The following is a 12,569-nucleotide window of genomic DNA, read 5'->3' on the forward strand; positions in this document are numbered from 1 at the left end:
ATCTTTTTTACATTTATAACCTTATACTAAGGGTGTTCCCCAGGTTTTGGTATGTCTCTTGTTCTCTTTGTTTTTCATATTACTTTTTGGCATACTTCTGGGTAGATCCCCTTGTAGTATATTCAGCTTTGTTATTATTGATGGTGCCCTCCTTTGTTGTCTGATCATCGTTATTAACCATATAACGGCGACCGCAAAAAAAGAGGGGTTTGTCGTTTAATTTCTCTGTCCTCCAATGTGATCGCACATCAGAGGACAGAGAAATAGGGTCCCCGATCCCCCCGATACTTACCAGTGTCTCCCTTTGTCCCTAGACCCTCCTTCTTCCCACCCCCCCTGCAGCCACTGGCATCTTCTTCTGGTAAGAAAATGGAGGGTGCAGGCACAGTGTGCCTGCCGAGATCTGCCGGCTGGCACCCAGCAACAATAGGAAGATTTTTCCTATTAGTTCATTTTGGTCACTGTGATAGACCCTATCACAGTGATCAGAATAAAAAAAATAGTAAATTCACTTCTGCTTTATCACCCCATTAGTTAGGAAAAAATAATAAAATAAATATATGTATTTCTACTTTCCCATTAGGTTTAAAGTTGGGCTAAAGTGAGTTGGGCTAAAGCTAGGGTTAGGGTTTGGGCTACAATTAGGGTTAGGCTTGGGGCTAAAGTAAGGGTTAGACATGGGGTAAGGGTTAGGGTTAGGGTTGGTATTAGGGTTGGGGTAGGGATTAGGGTTAGGGTTGGGATTAGGGTTGGGATTAAGTTTATGGTGGGTACTAGGGTTAGGGTTGGGATTAGGTTTAGGTTTGTGGTTAGGGTTATGGTTAGGGTTGGGATTAGGGTTAGGAGTGTGTTGGGATTAGGGTTGGAATTAGGGTTAGGATTGGGATTAAGGTTAGGGCTGGGATTAGGGTTAGAGTTGGGATTAGGGTTAAGGTTATGGTTAGGGTTGGGATTAGGGTTTGGGGTGTATTTGGGTTAGGGTTATGGTTAGGATTGGTATTAGGTTAGGGGTGTGTTGGGGTTAGGGTTGTGATTAGGGTTATGGTTAGTGTTGGGATTAGGATTAGGGGTGTGTTTAGGTTAGGGTTGGAGTTAGAATTGGGGGGTTTCCACTGTTTAGGTACATCAGGGGGTCTCCAAACGTGACATGGCGCCACCATTGATTCTAGCCAATTTTGGATTCAAAAAGTCTAATTGTGCTCCCTCCTTTCAGAGCTCTGCCGTGTGCCCAAACAGTGGTTTACACCCACATTTGAGGTACTAGCGTATTCAGGAGAAATAGCACAACATATTTTGTGTTTCAATTTCTCTTTTTACACTTGTGAAAATTAAAAAAATGGCTCTGAAGTAAAATATTTTTAAAAAAGTTAAATGTTCATTTTTTCCTTCCACATTGTTTCATATAGTTAGTAAATAACTTGGCACTCAACTTAGTGGATCGTGATAATAAAGAAAAATAATTTTATTACTTGAATAGCAGCCCAGCATAAACGTTTCGGTCAAACATTTAGACCTTCTTCAGTAAACTGCATCATAAATTTATAACAAAACATAATAATGTCAAAAAACAAAACAAAACAATGAAAACAATAAGGTAAATCTCATAATTTGATATGTGATGGATAGGAGGGTAGGGGAGAAAGGTAGGGATGAGGTAATATTTTTACATACCCGACTGCTGGTATAATGGAGAGTATAGGGCACTGATATATGTAGATAGGGTCCTATGGTGGAGTTTTTGCAGGACCTCTAAGATTGAAGCAATTATCCTAGGATGGCGAAAAGAGCTATGTGAGGGGGGGTGTCGTGTAGAAGCTAGATATAGGACGGACATCAGTATACTAACCAAGTAAATAGAACGTGAGCGTATTTCCGTTCCAAATAGGCTTGAAAGATAATAAGCTGAAATGTAGATATGTATATTGAAATATCATGTGTAGAAAGATAGACCTAAACATGAAAAAATGAGAATTCTCACCTAGTATAAATAACTTAAGAGGTACTGGAATACTGCAAAGAAACACGGGATATGGAGAAATGTCCAACTGAATGGCTACAAAAAGGAAGGAAAATAAAGCTATACCACGGCTATTGAAATAGTGAGCCTTATAACAATAATGATTCTCACCCTGGAGTTATATAATCCTGGCCAAAAGGGTGGTACATATAGGCACAGAGTACCGGAGACGCGGTGAAAATCTAAGAAATATGGAGACAATTATAATATACTAGATGGCAGCCCGATTCTAAAGAATCGGGAGTCTAGAATCCATATATACTTTATTTATTCAAATGTAAGAATAATACAATTAATAAATAATAGTAAGAAAGAACAAAAATAATAGGCAGTATATGGAGAAAACACCAAACAAAAGTTCAAAATTGGTGTGAAAATGTCACTGAACCACTTCACAACTAAATATATATAGTTTTGGTAAATGGTATTATCATTTTTTTGACGAAATTCGGCAGGAGCTTGAAGAGCAACGTCACTGGGCCCGCCTCCACGCAGTAGAAACTTGCTGTGAGGTAAAAATTCAAAAATCACACCAAAATGGCGGGCGGAGTGTGTCACAGTACGGCACGTTTCTGATTGGTCGCTCGCAGCAGGCGGCAACCAATCAGACACTGGACACTGTTGACGTCACTTATCTCCGGACATTAGCTCCGGACATTAGCTCCGGACATTAGCTCCGGACAAAGCCACGGAAGTTGGCACAAATTGCAGGAAGTAGTATTCTAGGCAATTATATATTAGATATATTAGGTGGAAGCTGTAATAAGAACAAACAGCCATCATAAGGGGAAAGAAGGCTCACCTAATGCACAGGGCTTTGTAAGAAGGCTTCAAAAGGCAAGTCTCATAGGGAAGGTGCGCTGAGGATCTGTTCCTGCACAATAGCAGGATGTTAGATATAATGTGAGGCGACAGATGTAAATAAGCATAGGCTTCTAAGTGACTCACCGGTATAAGATAGGTAGGAGGTGAACATCAACGCGGTGTCCGCCGCTAGTTGAATGCCCCATCTACATAAGTGGCAATTATAAGTAGCAGTGGGGCGGGGTTACCTGTGTGGCCGAAACCGGAAGTGTGTCATGAGTGAAAGGAGGACGCATCCAGCCTGTGTGTGGGAGCCCAGAATTCTGGGAAATGTAGTCCAGGGATCGCCCGGGACCGCAAGACAATGGGGCATACATGTAAATAAGAAGGTGTAAATAGAAGTGTATACACTTCTATTTACACCTTCTTATTTACATGTATGCCCCTCTGTACTATACCTAATGCACCCATTGTTTACATTAGATTAGCGATCAGGTGACCACTCCCGCATCTATGGCAACCACATTAGCATGTGTAACAGGAAGTCTATGTCACTTCCTGTGACATACTTCCGATCCCGGGCGATCCCCGGACTACATTTCCCAGAATTCTGGGCTCCCACACACAGGCTGGATGCGTCCTCCTTTCACTCATGACGCACTTCCGGTTTCGGCCACACAGGTAACCCCGCCCCACTGCTACTTATACTTGCCACTTATGTAGATGGGGCATTCAACTAGCGGCGGACACCGCGTTGATGTTCACCTCCTACCTATCTTATACCGGTGAGTCACTTAGAAGCCTATGCTTATTTACATCTGTCGCCTCACATTATATCTAACATCCTGCTATTGTGCAGGAACAGATCCTCAGCGCACCTTCCCTATGAGACTTGCCTTTTGAAGCCTTCTTACAAAGCCCTGTGCATTAGGTGAGCCTCCTTTCCCCTTATGATGGCTGTTTGTTCTTATTACAGCTTCCACCTAATATATATTATAATTGTCTCCATATTTCTTAGATTTTCACCGCGTCTCCGGTACTCTGTGCCTATATGTACCACCCTTTTGGCCAGGATTATATAACTCCAGGGTGAGAATCATTATTGTTATAAGGCTCACTATTTCAATAGCCGTGGTATAGCTTTATTTTCCTTCCTTTTTGTAGCCATTCAGTTGGACATTTCTCCATATCCCGTGTTTCTTTGCAGTATTCCAGTACCTCTTAAGTTATTTATACTAGGTGAGAATTCTCATTTTTTCATGTTTAGGTCTATCTTTCTACACATGATATTTCAATATACTTATCTACATTTCAGCTTATTATCTTTTAAGCCTATTTGGAACGGAAATACGCTCACGTTCTATTTACTTGGTTAGTATACTGATGTCCGTCCTATATCTAGCTTCTACACGACACACCCCCTCACATAGCTCTTTTCGCCATCCTAGGATAATTGCTTCAATCTTAGAGGTCCTGAAAAAACTCTACCATAGGACCCTATCTACATATATCAGTGCCCTATACTCTCCATTATACCAGCAGTCGGGTATGTAAAAATATTACCTCATCCCTACCTCTCTCCCCTACCCTCCTATCCATCACATATCAAATTATGAGATTTACCTTATTGTTTTCATTGTTTTGTTTTGTTTTTTGACATTATTATGTTTTGTTATAAATTTATGATGCAGTTAACTGAAGAAGGTCTAAATGTGTGACCGAAACGTTTATGCTGGGCTGCTATTCAAGTAATAAAATTATTTTTCTTTATTATCACGATCCACTAAGTTGAGTGCCAAGTTATTTACTAACTATATGATTGCTGGTGTGGGAAACCTTTCTTGAGCACCGACACAGCTGTGCCACGATATACTTCACTCCACATTGTTTCAGTTCCTATGAAGCACATAAAGGGTAAATAAACTTCTTGAATGTAGTTTTGAGCATGTTGAAGGGTGCAGTTTTTAGAGTGGTGTCACTTTTGGGTATTTTCTGTCATGTACAACCCCTCAAAGTGACTTTCAATGTGAGGTGGTCCCTAAAAACAAATGGTTTTGTAAATTTTGTTGTAAAAATTAGAAATCGGTGGTCAACTTTTAACCCTTATAACTTCCTAACAAAAAAATGTTGTTTCCAAAATTGTGCTGATGTAATGTAGACATGTGGGAAATGTTATTTATTAACTATTTTGTGTGACATATCTCTCTGATTGAAGGGCATACAAATTCAAAGTTGGAAAACTGCAAAATTTATTTTTTGTTGCCATATTTCCATTTTTTCATAAATAAACACAATTAAAATCGAAGAAATTTTACCCCTAACATAAAGTCCAATATGTCATGCAAAAACATTCTTAGAATCATTAAAATCTGTTAAAGCGTTCCAGAGTTATAACCTCATAAAATGACAGTGGTTAGAATTGTAAAATTTAGCCTGGTCATTAAGCTGCAAATTGGCTGTCACTAAGGGGTTAAAACATTAGTATTGTTATTTCTAAATTATTATGAACTTGTTTTCTTTGCAGTATTTGAGGTTGGAAAGCACTCTTTTTTTATTTTCACAATTTATTCATTTCATTAAAAAAAATACGAAATGTATTGCGTAGAAATTCGGAGACATGCTGTCAGAAATGTATAGAATAAATGAGCAATATACATTTTACTCAAAAATATACCTATAAAGAGAAAAATCACACAAACAACATTTTGCAGTGGTCTCTTAATTTTTGCCAGAGCTGTATATGAGTTTCACTTTTTGTATTGAAGAATTGAAACAAATTAGCTTTTTGGTGATATTTTAATTTTGTGAGAAGCACCTGCAAATGGTACTCCATAAGGTAGTAAAGTAAACCAGGTATATGTGACTTCTACAGAAGACTTTTGTCTTTAGCAATAATGCCTGCATGTACATCACTTGCCAGCTAGGGACAATAATTGGCCACAATAGTCACTTTTGCATGGCAATTATCACTGCAGAACTGTTAACAAAAAAACAGTTGCCTCACTCATCAGAGAAGCAGCCTTGAAAGGGTGTAGTATTGTGAAGTTTAGGTTTTTTTTTGCTTTTTTATCATATTCCTTATAGGATAGAAAAACAATGTTCCTATTTGATTAATGTAATCAGATACATTTCAAATAACAATTCACACTATGTGATTAGATGATTTCTCTATACAAAATTTCATCTGTTAGCATAATGTAACATAAATGTCAAATCATCACAACATCTATTGTCCCTGATGATGGTAATTTGACAGCATTTTAGGCCTACTAGCCTAGTTGAATCTGCTACCTCTGAAATTCATATAGCTTCGTCACTGATCTTACTTGTAACCAACTTGCTTAGATGAGGTCTAACCCATTAGATAGTATTCAATTTGTGTTGTAAGCCCTGAGTCGTTAAGTCTGTGCTCTCTGGAAATTATGTAGTTAACATTGCAAACTTTTACAGACAGGTACGTAGTACCGATATTGGAATATGTTTTAACTATTTTGAGTAAACCCTGTAAATCAGAGTGAAATATTCACATAGCAAAGCCAGACACTGTAGCATATTGTCTTTGTTTTAGAGCGTAGCTATTATGAAAGTCAAAATGAAATTAAAGCAGCAATAACACAGTATAGTAACCTAATCATTCATCAATAGATATTTCGAATTTCTACTGTGATAACTAACGGAATCATATATTGGTCATTAGCTCTAATAATGTTTCTTTTCTTCTTTTTTTTAGTCGAGACTATTTCTTTCGAGCTATTATCAGGAGCACAACATTGAATTGTCCAAACTTCTTCACAGACTGGGACAACCTTTACCCTCCTGGCTGAGACAGGAATTACAGAAAGTGAGATAGCATCAAGAAAATGGACTAATACGCAATTACAGCCTTGTGGTTTCTCCACTATGAAAAATGATCACACAAATCCCTTCCCTCATATTTAATGATTATCGGTAATGATCCCCCATAAGTCAAGAACCTTTCTGAATGCACGTGGTACTATATATCAGCACCATTACTGTCAGAGCTCACGCAGCAGCAACGCTGAAAATGACTATAATGTACAAGATCTTTTCCTACATTAAACATGGGACTCGTACGTTACCCACTTCCCTTAATAACAAGAGACTTCTCATAACTGTTTTATGATTGGAATCCTTCATTTAATACAACATGCACTACTGTCTGAGAAAACCAAAGCAATGGGCAGGAGTAGCTTGCAGTGGAACTAAAGGTTAGTTTTACAATCAGGTTGAATAAATCAGTATACATCTTCATAATAATATGTCATCTTGAACGCTTATCATTCATAATGTAATCTTAAATTTACTTTAATCATTTACAGCACTTGGCAAATTACATCTATTTCATCAGTCATTTTTCTTGATTTGGGGGATTTCGCAGTATGCATTTGCAATGCTTTTGCAAAAGCAAATGGGGTTCTCTGTGTGCAGTAACTCCAGCTGTTATGTTCAAAAGACTTTAGTTCAATAATAGCTTCCTGCAGCTCTCAGAAGTGCTGTAAAAATGATTTTTTCCCCTTTGGCCATTGATAATTTTTTTCATCGTACACATCTACTTCCTAAATGTGTATTTGATTGTGTTTTTGACAGAAAATCCAACCTCAGTCTTTGCCATAATGTCACCAGAGCTTTATAGTAATCCTTGAAAGGTCATCACTGCACAAAAGCTTTTAGTTCAATTATACTTGCAGAGTCACAATGGCTAATCTTTAAGAACCCAATTAACAGGTTTTAGTCGTAAAGACTTTAGCTCTTAGGGAACTAATGCAAAGGAATTTTCTGTTGTCATTTAATTCTCCAGTAAGATGACATTTCAGCTGCTCCATTATATATATTTTTTTCAAAAACCACAGTTAACTTATATTTTTAATTTGTGTTTGTTGAAATGCTATATAGTTCAGAGACAGTTAGAACAAAATAATGTCTTTTACAGTTGTGCACAAAAGTGTACATACCCCAGCAGAATTTTTTCTTTCTTGTCCTTTGTTCAAAGAATATGAATGATAACACCAAAACTTTTTTCCACTCATGGTTATTGGTTGGGTGAAGCCACTTATTGTCAAGCTACTGTGTTTTCTCTATTTGAATCATATTGACAACCCAAAACATCCAAATGACACTGATCAAAAGTTCAACTACCCCATTTATTGCCCCCTCTAACATCAATGACAGCTTGAAATTCTTTGTGGTAGTTGTGGATGAAGTTCATTATTTTCTCAGATGGTAAAGCTGCCCACTCTAATTGGCAAAAAGCCTCCAGTTCCTGTAAATTCATGTCCTGTCTAGCATGAACTGAGCTCTTGAGATCTCCCTAGAGTAGCTCAATGATATTGAGGTCAGGAGACTTAGATGGCCACTCCACTCCAAAACCTTTACTTTGTTCTGTGTAGCCAATGACAGGTCGACTTGGCCTTATGTTTTGGATTGCTGTCATGTTGCAACGTCCAAGTACGCCTCATGTGAAGCTTCCAGGATGATGAGAGCAAATTTGCCTCCAGCATTTGCTGATAACTAGTGATAAGCGAATATACTCGATACTCGAGATTTCCCGAGCACGCTCGGGTGTCCTCCGAGTATTTTTTAGTGCTCGGAGATTTAATTTTTTTCGCCGCAGCTGGATGATTTACAGCTAATAGCCAGCTTGATTACATGTGGGGATTCCTTAGCAACCAGGCAACTCCCACATGTTCTTATGCTGGCTAACAGATGTAAATAATTCAGCTGCGGCAAGAAAAATGAAATGTTCGAGCACTAAAAAATACTCGGAGGTCACTTGAGCATTTTTGCAACAGCATCCCCGGCGACCTGCAGAGGGGCTAGAAATTGCGGAAATGGAAGGGAACAGTGCTCAAAAGACATGGGAACAGCATGGCGAATACCCCCAAGCATTTATGACTCCCAGGTCACTGCTGTGAACAATGTTGTCAGAGTCTTGCACCACTTTTACAGACTCACAATAAAACATACAAAAACAAAAACAAAATGGATTTTCCTGAGAAATATGTTAAGGAACATCCTTTCCAGGGTAATGACTTGTATATAAGGCAAAACAAAGAACCAAAAACAAAAATGCTCCTCCACACATACACATGTTCACACATACCGTTTTTGATGCGTTTTTGAACTTTAGCATTGCTTTCAACCAAGACAAATGCATTCACTGGGAAATGTAATTTTAACATTTTACAACCTTATCTGGCCAAGTGGTATGTGACACATCACCAGACACATCCTGTTTAACTTATGAAGTAGGGAATCTGAAAGTCACAAATCCTATTTTTATAGAGACATCAGGCGCTTTTAATATTCTTAATGGGCCAAGAGTTGGCCCTTGTTATTCTTTGAGAGCCATTAGCCAGCTATGCTTTGCTGTTCCCATTATTAAACAGTGGGTCTCCTATACTGTTATTGCATATGCAGTGAGTCGCAGGGCTGCTCAAAATTTGGACACACCCCAATACCCCTTTGAAGAGACGGACAGGAGGGCCTCCAGAAAACAATGTTCCCATTATTAGTAAGTGGGTATCCCATACTGTTTGACTATGCAGTGAATGCAAGGGCTGCCAAAAATTTGCAGGAACTCCAATGCCCCTTGTAAGAGACATAGAGGTAAGAGGGCCTCCTGTAAACAATGTTCCCATTATTAGGAAGTGGGTTTCCCAAAGTGTTTTCCTATGCAGTGAATGCAAGGGATGTCAAAAAATTTGGAGGAACCCCAATGCCCCTTGGAAGAAACGTAGAGGTCAAAGGGCCTCCTGAAAACAATGTTCCCATTATTAGGATGTGGTTCTTCCTTAGTGTTTGCCTATGCAGTGAATGTAAGAGCTGCCAAAAATGTGCATAAACTCCAATGCGCCTTGGAAGAGACGTAAAGGTCAGAGGGCCTCCTGAAAGCAATGTTCCCATTATTAGGAAGTGGTCTCCCATAGTGTTTGCCTCTGCAGTGAAGCAACGGCTGCCAAAAATTTGAAGGAACTCCAATGCCCCTTGGAAGAGACGTAGAGGTCAGTGGGCCTCCTGAAAACAATGTTCCCATTATTAGGAAGTGGGTCTCCCTAAGTGTTTGCCTATGCAGTGTAGCAATGGCTTCCAAAAATTTGGAGGCACTCCAATGCATCTTTGAAGAGATGTAGAGGAGGGCCACATGGAAAAAATGTTCCCATTATTAGGAAGTGGGTCTCCCATATTGTTTGCCTATGCAGTAAAGTAATGGCTGCCAAAACTTTGGAGGCACTCCAATGCTCCTTGAAATAGATGTAGAGGAGGGCCTCATGAAAAAAATGTTCCCGTTATTAGTGTCATGATCCAGTTTGTGGTTTGTTTTCTGCTATCATCTCTATAGACTGGTCATGCTGGGGTTAATCCCCTCAGCATCGTTTGGGAGCTGGCTAGGCTTCTTAAGTCCTCTGCAGTCTGCTGGCCAGCGTCAGTGATAGTTCATGCTTTCAGGCTAGAGCAGCTGACCCGTATACCCTGGTGCTCCTTCTGCCTCTGACTTCCCATATTTGTATTAGACCCTTTCCCTATACCTGATTTAGTGTTCGTCTGGTTGTTTCCCTACAGTGTATGACTCGGCCTGATCTCTGAACCTCGCCTCTTGTTTTCCATCTATGATAGCACGTTCCCCGACTGTCTTTGACTCTCTGGTTTGTACCACAACTTCGTCTTATGTCTCATGCTTTGGATAGCATGCTCCCTTTTGGCTCTGACTTCTGGCTTGTTTCTGACTACATGCTTTGCTGTTACTTCTGGTACTTCTGCTCCTGACAGGTTCTTACTCAGCTCGTCTGACCACTCTTTCGTTATCTGTTACACCTGTGCTGCTGCTCAGTGCTGCTGCACTGAGAGTGTGCGGCCTTTCTTCCCTCGCCAGCACCCCTTGGTGGAGGTTGCTCTACACTGCACTGCAGCCACATCACAGGAAGTGGTCAACCATATTGTTTGCATATGCAGTGAAGCAACGGCTGCCAAAAATTTGGAAGCACTCCAATGCCCCTTTAAAGAGACGTAGAGGAGGGCTTCATGAAAAAATGTTCCCATTATTAGGAAGTGGGTCTTCCATAGTGTTTGCCTATGCTTTGAATGCAATGGCTGCCAAATATTTGGAGGCACTCCAATGCCCCTTGTAAGAGGTGTGGAAGAGGGCCTCATAAAAAATGATCCCATTAGAAAGGAGTGGGTCTCCTAGACTTGTAATACCCATGCATTAAGTGTAAGTGTATGGGCTGGCAAACATTTACCCCTGGGGGTATACATGAACATGCTGTATACCATTTTTTATTTACGGACATCAAACACCGTTTAATAAAATTATGTGGGTGTTGCATCATGGACCATGGTAACCCTCATGATATGGTGGTGGAGGAAGAGGATGAAGAGAAGGAGGAGGACAACAGCAAATAGCCAAAATAAGGAAGCATATACCCATGTGTGGGTGTGAAGAGATGCATGGGTATAGACCTCCCAAAAAATGTCACTGGATTTGAGTTTATGTTACAATGTGGTCATTCGGTGGTGTTGAGAATTCTGGCCCAATCCAGCCCTTGTTCAATTTTATAAGAGTCAGCCTGTCAGCAATTTCAGTTTACAGGCAAATGCGCTTATCAGTAGTGTTGAGCACTCCGATACCGCAAGTATCGGCCGATATTTGCTGTATCGGAATTCCGATACCGAGTTCCAATATTTTTGTGATATCGGGAATCGGTATCGGGATTAAGATTCATGTGCAAAATAAAGAATAAAAATAAAAAATATTGATATACTTACCCTCGGACGCGCCATGGTTGTCACAGCTGCAACCGCCATGCTTCCCTTCCTAAAAATGAGCACGTTAAGGACTTTCGTTGACGTCGCGGTTTGTGATTGGTCGCTGAGCGGTCATGTGACCGCTCACGCGACCAATCACAAGCCGCGACGTCATCGAAGGTCATTAACGCGCTCATTCCTAAGAACAACCAGGTCGTGTCCGAGGGTAAGTATATCAATAGTTTTTATTTTTATTCTTTATTTTACACATGAATATGGATCCCAGGGCCTGAAGGAGAGTTTCCTCTCCTTCAGACCCTGGGAACCATAGAGGATACCTTCTGATATTTGTTTCCCATTGACTTGTATTGGTATCGGATATCGGTATCGGCGATATCCGATATTTTTCGGATATCGGCCGATACCATCCGATACCGATACTTTCAAATATCGAATGGTATCGCTCAACACTACTTATCAGTTATAATTCCACCAGCGGCACTAAATACCTACTCTAACAATATGCTAGCGGCAAGGCAGAACAGGACCTCCAAGGCTTAGAGAGCCAGTTCATGCTTTGTGTCCAGCTTGGATAGCCAATAATTATAAGGCACAGAGGAATCACTTAGGAGGATGTTGGTATGGTCAGCTAGGAACATACTCAGCACCTTCCCAAACTTTGCCCTCCTTGTGAGAGTGCCCAACGCCTCAGGGTCTGTGTGATGGAAGGGTCTGAGAAAACTCTTCCAGATCTTTGACAGTGTTCCCCTGCATCTGCTGGATTGTAGTTGTGTCTCACTCGTCTGTACTCATTGGTTGTCCAACAAACTGTGACCTCTGCCGCCAGCATTTTCAGATGGGAATTATTTTAATAATTCCACAACAAGGGACTTCTGGTACTGCCCCATTTCATTAGACCTGTCCGCCTCGGGAATAAGAGATAGCATGGGTCTAGAAGTGCCACCAACCAGCAATGACTGTCACC

The 12,569-nt window shown here is 40.2% G+C and overlaps 1 protein-coding gene across 1 annotated transcript in view; it reads left to right on the forward strand.

Moving 5' to 3' along the window:
- The window catches only part of LOC138656667 (bifunctional heparan sulfate N-deacetylase/N-sulfotransferase 4-like), a 1,389,166-nt gene that overhangs the window by 1,304,828 nt on the left and 71,769 nt on the right, over positions 1-12,569 (forward strand). Inside the window, exon 14 of the mRNA XM_069743763.1 lies at positions 6,552-7,050. Within this exon, the coding sequence (XP_069599864.1) occupies positions 6,552-6,671 (120 nt within the window). The 3' untranslated portion in view covers positions 6,672-7,050. The remainder of the gene's footprint in view (positions 1-6,551; positions 7,051-12,569) is intronic.

This window comes from Ranitomeya imitator, chromosome 1, assembly GCF_032444005.1.
Source record: "Ranitomeya imitator isolate aRanImi1 chromosome 1, aRanImi1.pri, whole genome shotgun sequence".
Lineage (NCBI taxonomy): Eukaryota > Metazoa > Chordata > Amphibia > Anura > Dendrobatidae > Ranitomeya > Ranitomeya imitator.